The sequence below is a fragment of the Chelonia mydas genome, chromosome 5, assembly GCF_015237465.2.
Source record: "Chelonia mydas isolate rCheMyd1 chromosome 5, rCheMyd1.pri.v2, whole genome shotgun sequence".
In the NCBI taxonomy this organism is placed as follows: Eukaryota; Metazoa; Chordata; order Testudines; family Cheloniidae; genus Chelonia; species Chelonia mydas.
In genome coordinates, this window is record NC_051245.2 from 124670905 (window position 1) to 124689151 (window position 18247).

Consider the following 18247-nt stretch of genomic DNA (forward strand, 5'->3'; position numbering starts at 1 on the left):
ATCATAGAAATGTTGGGCTAGAAGGGACCTTGAGAAGTCATCTAGTCTAGCCCCTTGTGCTGAGGCAGGACCAAGGGAACCTAGACCATCCCTGACAGGGGTTTGTCCAACCTGTTCATAAGAACTTCCAGTGATGGAGATTCCACAACCTCCCTTGGAAGCCTGTTCCAGAGCTTAACTACCTGTATAGGTAGGTTAGATATTAGGAAAATCTTTCTGTGTGTCCCTTGCTGCAGATTAAGCCCATAATTTCCTGTCCTACCTTCAGTGAACGTGGAGAACAATTGATCACAGCCCACTTTATAACAGCCTTAATATATCTGAAGACTTGCTACAATGCCTTTTGATTTCAGTCTCCTACTGTGGTCATATGTACTATGCTCTGTCACTTTTGCTTAGTGGGTACTACATTCAAAGTACTTTGAGCACTTTTATCAAATGTACAGTACAGCATAAACTTGTAATGTGAAGATCAACTGCACCTACTTGAAAACAAACGTAACACACCAGAGACAGAACACGTTTCAAAAGTTTTGTAATTCATTATTAGCGGTTCCCTAGAAATTCTGAAAAGGCCATACAGGGAGTGTTGAAATAATTCAGCTGTCAATCACTGACCTCCAGAAGAATTAGCCACTTGGGATTTAGCTTCTGAACGTCACTTGACTTTGATTTATGGGTTTGTGAAGGTTCTTGTGATCAATGCGGCAATCCTCAGAATTGCATGTCCAACCAGCACTAAATCAGCAACACAGAGCAGGAGCAATCCCTGAGCCTCCCAAGCTGCAGATGAACTCCTCTGAGGGGGCAGATAGGTGTTCTCATTTGCTGGCTGATGGCATCAACGTCACGCGTCACTTGGGACAGCCAAGCTATCGGCTCCTCCCAGCGTTGAGCCAGGAACATCCACATGGGGCCTGTCTCATAACGTGCCCAGACATGTGCTCCTGGGTTATGAGCACTCCAGAGCTACTGCAGTAATTGAGAAAATAATGGATGAGACTGTGAAAAGGAAAATAGAGCTTTTCACACCTGGCAAGCAGGGTCTGGCAAAGCAGATGACTGTGCCTAATGGAGCATCCTGGGTGCTTATAATAGATTGAACAGCTCTGATTTGTTCTTGCTGTACTGGGAGGAGGCAGGACGCAAGTGTTTTTGGGGTTGATGCCTTGAGCCTGGTGTGTGTGTGTGTGTGTGTGTGTGTGTGTGCCTGCCCCACACCCAGGCCTCTGTTGTTAGCACCAGGACTTTGCACCATTTGCATATATAAAGAACTGGATGCTAATTGTTGCACTGCTTGGTGAAGCAAATCAGCCCCCCCCCCCCCTTTCCCACCCAGGAATAAATGTTCTGTGCAACAATATACAACACCACTGGTCCAGGGGTGGAACCTGGATACTCTAAGTGTCAGTGATCAGGAGGCAGAATTGAGGGTGTATGAAAACCAGTAGGAAATGGGATTCTAACTTCCAACGCAGGTGCCTCCTGTGTGTTATAATTGCGTCTTCTCCCTTCCCTTCATCTTCTGTCCATTCCTTTTAAGGAGTCATTTGGCTCATCCATTATCTCTTTCGTTCTCTCCCTCTAGCCATCTCTCTTGCTGTCTGTTTTGTTTTGAAGCTCCAACAGCAAAGACGTGTCACAGTCCCAGCTCTTCAGAAATAATTAGCTCCTACCGCTGAATGGGCCTGCAGTGATTTCCCCCCCATAGTTTTGTAATTGTTAATGCACCAGACACCATATTCTATACTCTGCAGAAGTGCTGTGGAGAGTGGCCGGGCTTCGTTATCCCCAATGACACAGTTGTGCCTTGGTCCTGCTCCAAGTAGCAATCTTTGTTATTTGTGTTGCAGGACCAAGCAGAGGCCCCAGGCAGGTACTGGGATCTCATTGTGCTAGGGGCTGTACATATATCTAATAAAAACACAGTCCATGCCTCAGAGAGCTTACTGTCTCAGAACCAGCAGCTTGGTCCTACTCCCGACATAGTGTTACCATGGGTCAAATCTGGTCCCACCGCACAGCCTGGAGAACTTGAAGGCAGACCTGATCCCACTGCCATCTCAACAGGCAGGGCACACCGACTATTCAAAGTGTGACAGGGTCAAGGCTAGATGGCTATAGGAGAGTAATAGAAGGCAGATACATTAGCCCCAGGCTAAGTAGGTCCCTTTTCCCTGGCTAAGGTAACAGGGAAGGTTCCAGAACAATCAGGAACCTTCTGGAGACAATTAAGACAGGCTGATTAGAACACCTGCAGCCAATCAAGAAGCTGCTAGAATCAATTAAGGCAGGCTAATCAGGGCACCTGGGTTTTAAAAAGGAGCTCGCTTCAGTTTGTGGTGTGCATGTGAGGAGCTGGGAACAAGAGGCACTAGGAGCAGAGAGTGAGAACACGGACTGTTGGAGGACTGAGGAGTACAAGCATTATCAGACTCCAGGAGGAAGGTCCTATGGTGAGGATAAAGAAGGTGTTGGGAGGAGGCCATGGGGAAGTAGCTCAGGGAGTTGTAACTGTCGCACAGCTGTTCCAGGAGGCACTCTAGACAGCTGCATTCCACAGGCCCCTGGGCTGGAACCCGGAGTAGAGGGCGGGCCCGGGTTCCCCCCAAATCCTCCCAACTCCTGGTCAGACACAGGAGGAGTCGACCTGGACTGTGAATTCAGAAAAACGGCCAAGCTGAGGGCTGCTGTGAAGCTCCAAGGTGAGCAAATCCACCAATAGTAGAGCAGGAACTTTGTCACAAAAGACACTGAAGAGCAATTCAATAAGTTAATTTTAGACGTTCGTTTTCAAAAGCCTTCATTTTCTGAACATTGTTCAATTTCCTTTCTCATTTCTGGTGCCTGTTGAATCCACCAGCACCTGCACTGATCCTCCGGCTGAAGAATGGGATCTGTGGAAGAGTCATTTTCACCTTTCACAAAGAGCAATGCTTGTTCCCAAGCTGAAAACTCGAGCTGGCCTAGACTTTGTCGATTTTTTTTTTTTTTGGTCTGAAAAAGCCAGTTCATCAAACCTGAAACTGTGGGAACAAATAGGTTTTGATGAGCCTTGTGTCAGGCAGGGGTGGCAAATCCAGGATGGAATTTCTGGTGAAAGAGTTTGCAAGACTAGGATACCCAATAGCCCACTGGTTAAGGATCGACCCTGGGGTACATGAGACCCAGGTTCGAGTACCCCCTCTGACTGGTTGAACCTGGGTCTCTCTCTGAGGTATATCGACCCAGCAGTTGGGAGGAGTAATTGCCTGGAAGGAAGACAGACATGAGCTAGCACCTAGAAATAGTTCATGATAGCTGCCTCAGTAGGTGACCATGGGGTTGGGTGGAACTGTACTAGCAGACCCTTAAAGACACTTCCAGTGGTACTCCTTGCAGTTCTGGTAACAGAGCCCTATGAGCTGGAAAGCCAGTTCATTGGGATAATAATCCACAAGCAGTACTTGGGTTTATACCAGGGCTTTGTTCTCAGATCCCCTTTGAATGATTCAGTCAGTCACTCTGGGCCTGATCCAAAGCCCTTTTGTGCCTGTTTACGCCTTCACAAGGCACCAACTTATTGACAGTGGACCAAACTTGCGAGGAAGTGATGGATTCTCCATCTCCTGAAGTCTTCTGTTCCAAGCCGGCTGCCTCTCGGCTTCAGTCACACGCAAGTAATTGAGCTCAGTACAGGAGGAACTTGATAAAATTCTCTGGGCTTTGTTACAGGAGATGTCAGACTGGATGACTGAATGGTCCCTGCTGGCCTTAAAGTCTATGAATCTATGAATTGAGCGAGCATTTACATATATGCCTAACATAAAGAACATGCACAGTCCCATTGACTTCAACCTCAAGTACTTAACATTAAACATGCACTTAAGTACCTTGCAGAACTGGGCCCTATATTGATGCAAGTAGTGGCATGGAAATCCATGGCATTTATCAATGACGTGGATCTGAGCCTGCTTTTTAAAGCCTTCATAGTAAACAATAGTAATAATTTCCCTAAATCAAAACAAACAGGCATTTGGTACCTTGATTGGTGAGTTAAGGACATGATTGTGCTTCCATACAAGACAGTGGAACAACTCCCATTGACTTCAGTGGGGTAGGATTGAAACCTAAGAGCTGTTCTACTGGCTAACAGTCCGTCCAACTCCTCCCAGGAGCTGATTAGCACCAGGCCTGTTCTCATTTCTCCCAAGGTGTCTGGCACAGCTCTAGATCACTGCCTGCTTGTGGCAGTGGGGTCATCCCATGAAAACGTTCTGTAATCCTTGGGATAATTAGGATGTAAAATTACAAGGGGTTTTTAGAACAGGAGCAAAAAATAGATACTGAGCGAAAGAACCGTTTCACCTTAATGTCAAAATATGCGGAAGAACAGGGCGCCGCTAAGACACAGCTACAAACTAGCTGTGAATTAAGAGAAGCTTAGAAATATGCAAGTGCAAGTGATCAGGGCATAACACACTCTGAAAAATGCAAGCCTTAGCAAAGTCAGCTAGAGAAATAAACACGGGTGTCTGCCATGGACCTGCTCTAAAATGCTGGCAAAGCAAAACACAGCCACATGGGGGGGGGGGGGAATGCCCAGAACACCCCTCCTTGATTTTTCTTTCAATGCCTGGCAGTGCATATATCCTGCTTCTAAATCTTATTGTACTGTAATGAACAGACTGGCTGGCAGCTACTTATAGCTTCACTGTTAGACGCCTTTTGGGGGGAAGCGGTGAGCCAGATTCCACCCCTTTTATCTCACACTGAATACCAGCACACGGCATAAATCATGCCATCGACTGAGTGGGATCAGGAAGGGGCTCCGAGTTCTAATGTATTCAAAGTAGACAGGGAAATCCCCACCTCGATTTCTGATGAATAGTTCTCATTGCTAGTTACCTAGCCCTTCACAGGGAGCTATGCATTTTGCAGAGCTCTATGAAACCAGGCCCCTGCCCCAAAGAGCATGTTACACCACACAGAGACAGAGCATGGTCTACTAGCTAGGGCCCTGGGCTGTGAGTCCAGAGACCTAAGTCATGTTCCTAGCTCTGTTACTGACCTGCTGGGCAAAGCTGAGCCAGTTTGTGTTAGGCCTCTGTCTGGCTTGTCTATTTAGATTGCGAGTCCTTTGGGCCGAGGCTTGTCCCTGGGTATGCCAGGGAAAGCACCGAGCAGAAAGGCAGCTGCAGTCGCTACATACCACTGTAATAGACATAAAAATTGGCCATGGGCAGGGGCGTTGTGGGGGGCCGACAGCAGCCCCCATCCCATGTCCCCTCCCCCCTGGGGGCGCACCGCCCAGGGCAGGTGGAGGGTCCAGGTCTCCACACAGCGGCCCGGGCTCCCTGGACAGGGCAGGGGTGGGGCTTTGGGGCAAGGGGAGGAGCAGGGGGCAGGGCTTCATGGTGAGTGGGGCATAAGGCCCACCTTAGCCCCCCATCACGAAGAGGCTGGTGCTGCTCGCAGGGGCTGGGCTTTGCGGTGGGGAGCTGATCACGTTATCAGCTCCCCTGTTGCTAAGCCTAGCCCTTGCCGCTCTGCACCTGCCCAAGGTTACTACACCCATGTTAAAAAGTGGGTGGGCATGGCCCCCCCTGGCTCCCCCGATTCTGGCACCCTGGGTCTCTGGGGTCTCTTTGTGCCCAGGGCCCCAGTGAATCTTAATCCGCCTCCGGGCTGGATGGCAGCCATTAAAACCTTCCAGCATAAGAATGTTGGGGGCAAACAGGGACACACAGAGCCCCTGGCATGGGAGGGGAACCTGGGTGTGGGGGACACACAGAGCCCCTGGCATGGAAGGGGGAGGAGAACCCCGGGGGAGGGGGGACACAGAGCCCCTGGCCTGGAGGGGTGGGAGGGGAACCTTGGGGGGACACACAGACCTCCTGGCATGTGGTGGAGGGGAAGCAGGCGGCACACAGAGCGCCTACCAGGAGGGCAGGGGGAGGGGAGTTGCAGGGAGTCCCAGAAATAGAAGGGGATGGGAGTGGAGGGATGCAAGGAGACATTGGTCTATATGCAATGAGCTCAGCCGCTGGAAGCTCTGCAGGGTGCAGCCCCCTAGTGGTAAGTTCTGCTCCCTGAGCTCACCTCAGGCACTAAGCAGATAGAAGAGACGGGAGGGGGTGAGATCCAAAACTCCCCCCATCACCAAACGACCCCCTTTCCTTTTTGCCATCTTTCCTGGTGTTTTATTTCCTGTCTCTGTTGTACCCTGACTGCTTTGCTCTTGAGTTGTGCATGCTCAACCCGACCATTTGGCCTTGGAGCACATTTTCCAGGCAGACCAGGTTCTGCCTGGCTTTTTTCTATCATTAATAAACTCTTAATCAACACGGGAACGACTCAGCATCGAAATCTACAGGACTGTGTGATACTAAAATTCAAACTCAGGGAAAAGTTTTTGTGCTGTGCCCGGGGAGCCGGTGAAAGCTGCATAATTCCCCGTGTGCGGTGCTAAATATGTACCCCTTATGTTATCTAAAAATCCTTTCTCTACCTTCCTTTCTCCATTCAACCCACCACACTACCGAGATTGCCAGGCTCTGTTTAGTTTGGCAGCCCCTCCAGAGTCATTTGGGATGACCACATGTGAATCCTTTTCATGTGCTGACCTCATAAGCCCTCGGCAGAGCCAGAAATTAAATGGATCCGTTGCGGTGCTGGGTTCTTAGCTCTCCCACAGTAAAATGTATCCCCAGTGATGTTCCATATTATTTTTCTCCCACCTCTGACTTGTCTGCGTTTCATTATGGAATTAAATTAATTAATACGAACAAAGTAGCTAAAAAACCCAAACAAACAGACCCATACTGTTGTGGGGTTTTGTTTTTTTCAGAATTAAGGTTTTTGTTATTATAAAAGAAACTATTCGTAAGTCCAAATGCAACGGCAGATATTGGCACCATCCAAAATCCCGGCACGTTTGAACCCACTAGGCATTCCCCTGAGAGAATTCAGGGGCAGCCGGGGGGCAGGGAGGGCACAGAGCCCCCTCATTAGAGTAGTCCTGGCTAGATGGCGGGCAGTTTGTGTGCCAGGACATACCGACAGTTAACACCAATGGTCTCTACTGTTCAGCTAGGGAAATCTTTCACATTTGGGCTAAGCGATAACGGGCCAGATCCTTAAGCGGGTATTACCCCAGTGCCATAAATTGAGTGACACTGGTCTACACCAGCTGGGAATCTGTCCCATTGACCTCAGTGGAGCAACGTCAATTTCCTTGCCAATTAACACCAGCTGGAGATCTCACCCACGGAACGGACATTTGTATTTTTGGCTGCTGGTCCCTCTTAGATGGATTTTTAACTTTGCGGCAACTTGAGAATTTCTTCCAACAGCTGCTCTGAACATAAACACCTGACGTGGCTACCTGGCAAGTTACTGTGTGTCTGCTTTGAGCAGGGGGTTGGACTGGATGACCTCCTGGGGCCCCTTCCACCCCTGATCGCCTGTGATTCCCTGTAGCAAGCCAGGGGGCGAATCTACAGCTACGGTGCAGTGAAAGTCCTGTCGCACCCAAGCCACACTCGGTCGCTGGGCCCACGGGACGTCACCGCGGCAAACCGGGGGCTGTAGATTCACACCCTGGCGTGCTGTGGAGAGAAACTTGAGAGAAATTGCGGAGGGAAATACTTTCAGTGTGTTAACTTCTGTTTTGCAAGGACCCCAAATCATAGTTTAGATGAGAGCAAAATAATTAGCTGCCAAAAAAAAGTTGAAATAGTTTGAAATGATTACAGAGCAAAATGGTAATTATTCTTTAATGGTGACGGGAGTCGGCACGGATATTTCCAGAGACCACCAAATTAATATATTAACTCACTGACTGCGAGCATAGTAGCAGGTTTCCCCAGTCAGGCCCACACCGTTTATTTTAATTTCGTTGCCTGTCAGGTGAACTGCAGAGGATGACAGCAGCTGATTCTGAGACAAGCTTATATAAGCACCAAGCAAGTGGCATGTCAAGCAAACCTTTCCGGATCTATGTAATTGGTTGCTTGTTCCGGGACAATCACAGAATATCCTTCAAATGGAAAGGTGCCTGATGAGCATTTAAATCATGTTGCAGCGGAAGCGAAACTGACCTGGCTTTGGCTACCTGCGGAAGCAGTTATTCACCTGGGGAAGCTAAGTCAGTTTCACTCAATGCAAAACCAGATTTTTAGCTCTTGTAAGTATCGCTTCCCCCCCCCGTGCGTGTTTCGGTGCACAGGGAACTCCAGCCCTGCGCCGCAGCCCAGCCGGGACTGTGGATTTGTTTCAATTTGAACAGTGCCCAACGCGGTCGCCAGAATTCGTAATTGCGAAGGGAAGCTCTTCGCAGGAGGGGCGGCCACACTGGTTTAGCTTCTGCTGCCAATCTAAAGCTCCTCATACGTACAGTTGAACAGAAAAGGCCATCGGCTATCTTTTCGGAGCGTGCTTTTTCGTGTTTTGTTGTTCTCGTTCGGTTTTGTGGGAACGAAGGTGAACGGGGAATAACAGACGGGGCTGTGTAAGGAGAGATGAGACATCTGTAACAGGGGGATAATAGTACCGACCTCCCTTTGGAAGGGGCTTTCAGATCTGCTGGTGGAAAGAGCTGGGGGGGTGCTAAGGGGGGCAGCCAGCGCCCCTGTGGGCTGGGTAGGGCAGGGTTAAGCGTGCGGAAGGAATTCTCCGGCTGATCATTCAGCCCTGGCGAGAGGCATGCAGTCTCTTCTTGTCCTTCTCAGTAGCCTGAGTCGTTGCCCACGGTCCGTTTTAGCAAAGCATTTAAACGTGCTTCACTCCCACTGAAGCCAGCGGGACTTACCCATGTGCCTATACTTAGGCACATGCTTAAATTCTTTGCTGACTTCAGACTGCAGTGTGTGCTGGGCGCATCAGGCTTCCATTCCCGCAGCCGGGGTATGCGCTTGCCCGGTCCAGCTCGCACGCCTGGTGCTGTCCACACACGCCGCATTGTCCAGTCCAATCAGAGCGGGCGCGCATGGCGACGGTTCACGGCTCTCCCTCGGCCCGGAGCCTGCGGACGCTCTGTGGATAATCGCATGCCCGCTTCTGGGGAGGAACAGACAGGTGTGAGCAGCGCCATCCAGGACTCCCGGCTCTACAGTCCCCACCCCGCTCTACAGACTGCACGTGCAAGGTGCGCGGGGAAGAATCTTCCTTTTGGCCCTCTGCACCCCGGGGTGCCGCCCCCTGCGCAGCGCAGGATTGAAACCGAGCAGCTGCTGTGGCTCGTACAAAGGCACCGGCTTTTTCAGGCTGCCGGCGCTCGGAAAGGCAAACGCCCCTGAGAGTTACCAAGGGGCATCCTTGGAACCTCTGCGCTCGCCTTTCCTTGCCGCAGAGCCAGAGTCTCCGCCGACCACTGCAGCCTCGAGAAATCAGGACTAACCCGGGGGGCGGAGAGCCGGTGTAACCAAGGGAGGAGAGGGATTTCCGTCGAAAGGCATGTCTGGGGACGTGCATATTTGATGGAGATAATCCAACATTTGTCAGCTAACGGAACAACACAGAGCAGCCCACGGAGTTGTTCCCCGTAGCGCCCCGCCAGCGGCCATTACTTCTGCGCCCATCTGTTGGCACACGAAGGCCGCCACTGGCCCCTCACCTAACTAGAGAATAATTTGTCTTCACTAACCTTTCCACGAAATGTCACTGGGTTTGAATGGAAGATATTCGAGTGCTGCCTAGCATCAAACGGAGGTAAAATAATGAGGCGAATATCCCCGACACACACATAAAAGGGGGCTGGCATTTGCAATTAATTGGACTTTAAGGAAGGCGTTCCTTTAATCTCCTGTATTAATTTTGGGAATCTGTCACTCTCAGATCTAATGGTGAGGGGGAGAGAAGGCAGGAAAACTTTTCTTCAATAGAAAATGTTGAGGAGTTTCTTGATGAGACCTGCCACACTTTGGTCTGGTAGAGTTTTGCGGGAGACTGGAGCTGAATTGTTGGCATTACAACAAATTACGCCAGCTCTATGTAATGGGAGAAATAAAAAGAGCAAATCATGAAAAGTGCATCTGCAGCGTGCCTATTCCACCGCACTGTACTGATGGTACCAGGAAAATACAGAGCACTTTGTGCCACTCTAATCCTTTGAGCTCTTTGAACTCCCATGTAATTTTCTTTTCAAAAACACTTATTCTTGCAACGTGTTTTGCTGGCCTTTACAGAGGTTCAGGCTAGTTAGTCACCCTGTGAATCTGCTGTATCAAATTTAATCTTAATTCCATTCAGGGCTTTAACTAGAATGTGGGCAAGATGGAAGGAAGGGATATGGATGCATTCAGAGCAGGCAGACAGGTCGTCCCACAGAAAATCTCAGCTACCTCTAGACTCCTCTTCACCCATTCAGCTCAATTGAAATGAAAATGAGCCTACAGGAGTGCCCTAAGGGTATTTTGGATGCTGTAGGTTTGTACATAACTTGGAGCTGAAGTGCTTTTTTCTAATATTCCCGTAAACTCAAAGCAACTTCTTCTGGAAGTAACAGGAACGTCTGAAACTACCCTGAAAAGTGTAATGGCCATCGGGGAATTGGGAGTGGTGGTATAGAAATTATTCCTTGAGGTGGGTCAAACCCAGATCTTGGCAGCCAAGACCTTTCCAGTCTTATGCCTGCTTCTGAAACACCTGGTTCTGACCACTGTCATAGACAGGATACTTTTTAAAAATAAATAAATAAATATTTGTATTTTAAAAAAAGGGGCAGGGAGGAGGGATAGCTCAGTGGTTTGAGCATTGGCCTGCTAAACCCAGGGTTGTGAGCTCAATCCTTGTGGGGGCCCATTTAGGGATCTGGGGCAAAAATTGGGGATTGGCCCTGCTTTGAGCAGGGGATTGGACTAGATGACTTTCTGAGGTCCCTTCCAACCCTGATATTCTATGACCCAGTCTGGCAGGTCTTATGTTTCTCTAGTGAATGCTGTTGTTTAAATATAGAATCCTAGAATAAAATTCTGTTACTCATGTAGAGTCTCGGCTTCATGACTTTAATTCTCAGGGACAGTAGCAAATCTCCACTCCACTTGCAGGCTTGAGAATGTTTCTGTTCAAACAGTAATGAGTCAGATTCATACACAGGAGTACGGAAGCTTGCTGTGCCTACAGAGGCTGCAGCTCAGAAGAAGGTATGTTTTGAGCTCAAAGGTCTCATTCCTATCTAAAGGATAAGGAAGAGGCAAGGTACGGGGCCACATCAGTTCTGCTAAACTCACCCCTCTGCTTTCATGGATGGCTGTTGCCTGCTAATCATTTTTTTCTCCGCAGTGCTGTTACCACCTGGTCCCAGGATAGAAAACGAAACATTGAGGTAGGCGAAACTACTTGGTCAGGGGTGTGAAAAATCCACACCCCTGAGCCCTGTAGCTTGCTGATCGAACCCCTGGGGTAGGTCCACAGAAGAGTGCTTCTGTCAACTTAGCGACCATCGCTCAGGGAGATGGTGTTCTTGCACCAACAGAAAAATCATTTCAATCAGTATAGGCTGTGTCTACACGATGGGGTTATGCTGACATAGCTACAGCCCTGTAGTGATGCCGGTGTATTCTCTGTAGTGTAGACATACCAAAGTCTTGAGCTGCGTCGAGTCCTTCTCAATTGTGCATAGTGTTGGCCTAACTCTGCTCCCAGGGATAAAGCTCCCCTTGACTTTGCAGGTTCAGTATTAGGGTTTGTCTACCCGGGGACACTCAGGGCTTGTCTTCAGGTACCGTCAACACAGTGCTGTCTACAATGGGGGGGGGGGGGGGGGGGCTAGGTCAGTATAACTAGATCGCTCAGGGGTGTGGATTTTTCACAGCCCCGAGCAACATCATTATAGCGATACAGGTTTGCAGTGTAGACCTGGTTTCAGGAAAGTTAATCCAATTTGACAAGGTGTAAATTTGAAGTGCATTAGTTCACCTGCATTAAACCACTGTATGGATGCTCTTCCAAATTAAAGTTTCCTGAATTCGGTTTAGCTTAATTCACTTTCAAAGCAAATTAAGCTAAACTATATTCAGGCCACTGTAAATACCGAATAGGGGCATCCATCCAGGCATTTAATGTGGTTTAACTAATCCACTTTAAAAGTGAATTCAGATTAACTTTCCTGAGTGTCTCCATGTAGACACTCCCTTATGCTAACACTGAGCACTATGGATAATGCCACCCAAACGTTTTAAAGTTTAAAAAACACAAGTTTGTATTGTCTTGGTGAGGGACATAATCATTAGCGTAATGGGCAGTGGTTAGGAGGGGCTGCTTTTAACAGGATGTCTCTGCTCCCTATGTAGGGAACAGAAGGCTGCTAACAATTATGCAGATATTGCAGCAGTCAGAGGCATAGTTTTATTTTCATTAGCACCTCAGGTTTCTACAGCAGGGCTGAGCTGACATTTGAAAGCAGATTCCTTTTTAAAGGTTCATGATTATTTAACACCATGCGCTGCAGTGAGCCAGGATCCTTGTCAGAGCAAATGTCAATGTTTGATGGACCCCCTCATGTCCTCCGCCGCTCTGTTCGCTGGGTGTCTGACAGTATGTTCTTTCCCCTTGCAGTACGGGATAAAGAAGAAGGAAGAAAGAGAAGCCGAGGCCCAGGCCGCACTGGAAGCCAACGCTGAGGGGAGTCTGACACGTCCAAAGAAGGCCATACCCCCCGGCTGTGGGGATGAGGAAGAGGAGGAAGAGGAGAGCATTCTAGACACAGTCATCAAATATCTACCTGGCCCTCTTCAAGACATGTTCAAGAAGTAATGGCTGCAGCCTGTTAGACTGTCATGAACAGTAAAGCAATGGATTTCTCAAATGAGAATTTACAATCTTGCCACACATCACACAACCCCACTCTCTTCCTCCACTCTAACCCCCCGTCCCCAACCTCTCCCCTGGCCCCCTGAGATTCCATCCATTCCTATTTTGTACATAGTCACATCCAGTAGACGCCTCTGAATGGATGTAAGGATTAATGAGCTGCAGTCTACACAACTTTTATTATAAGCCATAGTACTATGTATGTTAAATAAGGCAACTGTACATTAAACAGAGCAAAGGAAAAGCCTCATGTTTGTTTCCACCCAAAGCAGGAAGGAGTGTTCACTAACAGTGAGCAGTGGCTTCTTTTATTTTCCTTAATTATTATTATAATTTTTAATATGATAGTTGATCAAGCCACCCTGGTTGTTCATTGTTGGGTACATCTCTTGTAGCAAGGGATGCCTCCATCTCCCATGGAAACAGACCTTTTCCATTTTATTCCATAACCCTCATAAATAAGAGATCATTTGGAAAGTGAACCATGTGCAACTCCTATCTCCAACACCATTCTCAGAGCTGTGGAAGAGCTGAGCCTTCCTCACCAGGTGTTGATGGTAGAAACCAGCCGCCTCAGAATCTAAGCAAGAGTCTTGTTGCTTTGGGAATAGCCATACAATGAATAGCATGACCAGAGTGTAGTGTGAACGGTGCTGTCATTAGATCTAGACCAGACTGGTTCGGTGGTGTTGTAGTACAGAACTTCCCAACCCAGGGGCCTTATAAGCCCACCACTGAGTGGAGTGGATACTTAGACTCCTCAACCTCCCTCTTTCGGCAAAGATCCCCAGTGGCATATTCAATCATGCCGTTCCCAGCTGTGTTTCCAGGAATGGCATTCCAGCTCCAGCAAATGCTGTGGCTATGCTCTGTTCCCCCCGGTAGCATCAGAGAGGGGTGGGCTTCTGGTCAGAGAGCAGGACCAGGAGGCAGGAACTGCTCCTGAGTTCTAGTCTCCATTCTGACTCTAATTCCCTCTGTGACCTTGAACAAGTCACTTAACCTCTCTGTCCCAGTCCCCCCATCTATACACTGGAGATAATAATACTTACCTACCTCACAGGGATATTGTGAGGGTCAACAGGTGAATGCTTGTATAGTGCTGCACAGGGGCTAAGTATTATTATAACGTTGGGTGGCATCGCTGGGTATTTACCCAGTAAATACCCTTGCATATTTACCCAGTGATGGGAAGGTGGGACCAGGACTCTTGTACTGTCACATTTAAAACCTTCTCAAATTCAGATGGATTTAGAATGTCTCCCAGCCTAATGGTGTCAGACAACACATTGTCCCCAGACAATGCTGTCTTGCTACCGCAGTGAGTATATGTGTACACTCTTATTTGTTACACAGTTATTCATCATTTCATCTGGTCTGTTATTTGTAGAGCTGACCTTCGGTTCTGGGACTCTCTCAGCTCAGAGTCACTGTAAATGTCTGGAGCTTCTGGTCAGCACCATGTCTTGATCTCATGAGAAAAGAAACGGTCTCAGGTGACTTCTAACAAGCTGATCATTTGTCTGGCAGCATTACACTGCCACATGCCCTGTGCTAGCCCAGGCTTGGAAAACAAATGGTTACTCGTTATTTCGAACATATTTGCAAGTAAATAGCCACTTAGCATGGACGGCAGCGGGGAAAATATCCCATAGATGCAGATTTAGTAGGAGACGTAATTCAGCTCTGTGTGCCTGCTGCCGACTGGTGCTGAGAACGAGATGTTTTTATTTGCTAGTATAAAACCGACTGTTGAGTTAAGTACGCCTGGGATTGCCATTGTAGAATATCCTGTTCATCAACAGCCAAATTGTAGGACTGGTGCCAATTCAGGCTGGGGTTGGTGGGTGCATTGCTGTTGACTTCAGTGGCAGTGTGCCTGCTTTATTCCCTGTGAGTCTGGCCTGAGGGGTTTTGCTCTGAATACCCATTCTGAATTTTATTTTTTCTTGAGCTCGATAAAATCTTGGGGTCAGATTCTCTGCCGGTATAGACAGACTACACTTCCCTGCAGTGAGCAGCGCTACACCCACTGAGTACCAGCAGAGAACTCGGTCCTTACATGCCACAGATAGCATGTGAGCAATCCCATTGGCTCCAGTGAGACTATTCATATGCTTAAAGCTAGGCACATGCTTAAGCATCTTTCTGAATGGGGCTCCTAATTAGATTCTTACATGAGCCAGGCAGGAGCAAGCTGTGCTGGATTTAAGCAGGGGAGGTGGAACAAGGCTGTAAACACAGTCCCTTTAGCATCACCCATAGAACCACACATACCAACTGCAACAGACGGCCTACGGGATGTACGCTCCCTGCCACTTGTGGACTGATGTAATGAGCATGCTCCAAACCCGTAGCGCATGCTGGCGGACTTTTGCTTTCCTTCGAAGTCAGTGTCCAGAGAATTCGCTAGAGTAGGAATGGGATTTAGAAAACCAGCCCCAGGAAAGTTGTGTGCTGGATGCTGAGAGCTGCAGGTCAGCCTCCCATGGGCAAAAGCAGAATGTTGTGACTTCTTAAGATAGCGTCAGCATTGTTTGCCCTTGCTTTCACTAAAGAGAGACGAATTTCCCTGCTCAGACTTCAATCGCCCGCATTGTTTCTTATCTGTGTGCCTAGATTTGATACCAGAGCAGCTGTCAGTGATTTGTCATTTCCTAATGAAAGCGCTCTGTTCTCCCTTTCCAGAGCTAGCAAGCTCCCGCTTGTTTCCATTTAAAGTATAAAAATCCTTCCTCATCCTTAAAGCCATCCTCACCCCCAGCAGACTGCAAAAACTACTGTAGGTTCCACAGAGTAAGTGGACATTGCTCACTCTGCACCTGCTTTAGACACCAGTCGTCCTTTGGCCATCAGCGTTGATTTGCTTTCCTCTCCATGCAAGCTCTATTCCCGAGGCACAAGCATGCAAGCTCTATTCCCGAGTGCCTGCTGTCTTGCCTTTTCTTTTCTCTTGTTGTTCTATGTTGGGTTTTTCAGGGTCTGCCTTGCGGAGAGAAAATACATCATTATATCCAGCTCCAGGTGACTTTACAAGACTTTGGTTTAATCGAATGGGTCACAGCGGTTGAGCCATTCACTGATTGGGTCCTGGAGTAGCTAATACAAGAGCCTGTGCTGCATGGTCTCTCGGATCAGGAGTAAGTGTTGCTGCTCCTGGGGGGACAAGTGGGTTTGTTTTTTAAAAGTTCCATTCCCCTTTTTGATTTGGCCTCCTAGGAGACTGAAATTGAGCAAAAATATGGGGCCTATGTAGTCTTTCCACTGGGCTTGGAATCAGGATCATAAAGCAGAATTGGGAGAGTCATTTGTCTAGCAAAATTCACAAGGTCTATTACTGGTGCCATCAGAACCATTGTAGGGTTTCCCAGCTCATCGCATCTGTAGCCAATATCCCTCTCACCTGAGCTCCCAATGTATGGTCTAGTCCTTCTGCCATTAAACTCAACTGGAGTTTGCCATTGACCATGGACTTCTGGGGGAGCAGGTCTGAGCCCACAGTTTTTATATTGTCATTCGTTCAGTAAAGAAACCTGATGGATAGGGTACTCTGCCTGTGAATTACATACAGGTCAGTCCCTATGGGAGAGAAAGGCAGCATGTGCTGACAAGATTTGCCTCAAATTACCTTTTGGACCTTGACTAAGTTATTGGTCAGCTCAGAGGGTTTCTCCAGCTCCAAAGTGCCTCAACAGCTTTGAATGAAATTGAAATGGGCACTTCCCCAACCCCGAATTTGACAATCATCACCCCCAATCCCTTCAGCTAACTTGCATTGTGCATGAACGTGAAGAGCACTGTAAAAATGCCACATGCTCGGTGCTCAGTCAGATGTCAAAGCACTTAAACAAGACCAAAGAGAAACATGGTTCATTGTTTGGATTCTGAATATCTCTTTGTCTTTCCGTGCCATCATTTTATTTGCATCACCAATATGTTCAATCTCAGGAAAATGAGGTCTTCTGTTTTTAATTGGTTTTTATTTACACAGAAAGGTGGGCAGCCATTTTTTTTTATTTTTTTTTTTGCCATTCTTTCTCCTTCATAACTCCAGGGCCTTTCTGTTTAATAAAAAAAAATCAAGAGGTCTCCACTTTGTGGAGGGCAGCTAATTTAGTTTGACATTGCCCTTCATGGACTTACATCTATCTTTAGAGAAAGCCATATGAAATCAGACTGCAATATTAATTATGAATGCTACTCTGTGTTAAAAAAAAGAGAACAGATCATGTGCTAAATCACTCTGGCGTTTCTCTGTCTATGTTTCTAGTATTGTATGTTAGCCTAGTTTTTCCCTAGCCCCTTCCCTTTGTCAAAGAAAGACCATACCAATGCTGCTGACCACATCTTTTTGACAAGCTTACCGCACCAATATAACTGTTGTTTGCAATCAACTGTTGTGACCTGAATGTAATGTCCTATGTATCTGAAATGTGTCTGTATCTGTTTTACTCTGTTACCAAGATAATGTTTTTCATGTGCTGAGTCGGTAATATGTTTCAGTAACTGTCCTCTAAAAAAAAAAAATGCTTGTTTTCATACATACACACACATACATACACACACAAAGGCGAAACTCTAACTAGCTGGTGCATTTTTCTAAAAGAAATGCCCCCAGGTGTCTCCAAGATGCATGCAGTACCTTCCAAGCAGCCAGAAGATGATTTAAAGTAGAGACTTTGTGAATGTAAATTTCATTTGTAATTTGCCTGCTACCTTTTTCTGCATGACATGGATAAGTGATATGATGTTCTTTTAAAATGGAATCACAGCCAATAAAAAAAAAATAAAGTGATTTCATGCCTTTTTTGTAATGCTTTCATATTAAATCCCTACCACGCTGACCTGGGAGAAAAAAATTCACTCGTACATATGCAAATAAAATTGTAGTGGAGTAATTTAGAAGCATGAGCCTGCATATGCCAGAAAACAGCAGTGGCATGTTATTTTTTTTTCACTTGTGCAAACTTCACCAAGATAATGTTACACCCACGGGTAATTAACCATAAGTTATAACCATGTCTATGTTAACAACGAGGAGTCCGGTGGCACCTTAAAGACTAACAGATTTATTTGGGCATAAGCTTTCGTGGGTAAAAAACCCACTTCTTCATATGCATGTTTCATTGTTTTTGTGGATACAGACTAACACGGCTACCCCTCTGATACATGTCTATGTTATTGTTAGTTAGTTTTCCTTGGGAAAACCAGAAAAGACATCCCTATCATAGAATATCAGGGTTGGAAGGGACCTTAGGAGGTCATCTAGTCCAACTGCCTGCTATAAAAGGTGGAGGATCAAAACCTATGGAAGTTTAGCAGATTTGAAGCTTAAACCAGGGAGAAGATGAGCTACTTTGAAATTGACTGTATCAGCGAATCCAGTTCTCATGTTTATACAAGTTGTCAGGTTGTTGAAGACTCTAAAGACCTGATTCTCCTCTAAGTTATGCTG

General features: G+C 47.3%; 1 protein-coding gene and 1 long non-coding RNA gene across 2 annotated transcripts in view; one reads left to right on the forward strand and one right to left on the reverse strand.

The window, feature by feature from the left end:
- CPLX1 (complexin 1) overlaps positions 1-17369 on the forward strand; it is a 208206-nt gene extending 190837 nt beyond the window's left edge. Inside the window, exon 4 of the mRNA XM_037902223.2 lies at positions 12538-17369. Coding sequence (XP_037758151.1) covers positions 12538-12735 — 198 coding nt within the window. The 3' untranslated portion in view covers positions 12736-17369. The remainder of the gene's footprint in view (positions 1-12537) is intronic.
- Positions 224-18247, reverse strand: part of LOC122465774 — a 30250-nt gene continuing 12226 nt past the window's right edge. The window contains exons 2-4 of the long non-coding RNA XR_006290816.1: positions 12475-12477; positions 5489-5501; positions 224-327 (exon numbers count right to left, since the gene is read on the reverse strand). This is a non-coding gene — a long non-coding RNA (uncharacterized LOC122465774). The remainder of the gene's footprint in view (positions 328-5488; positions 5502-12474; positions 12478-18247) is intronic.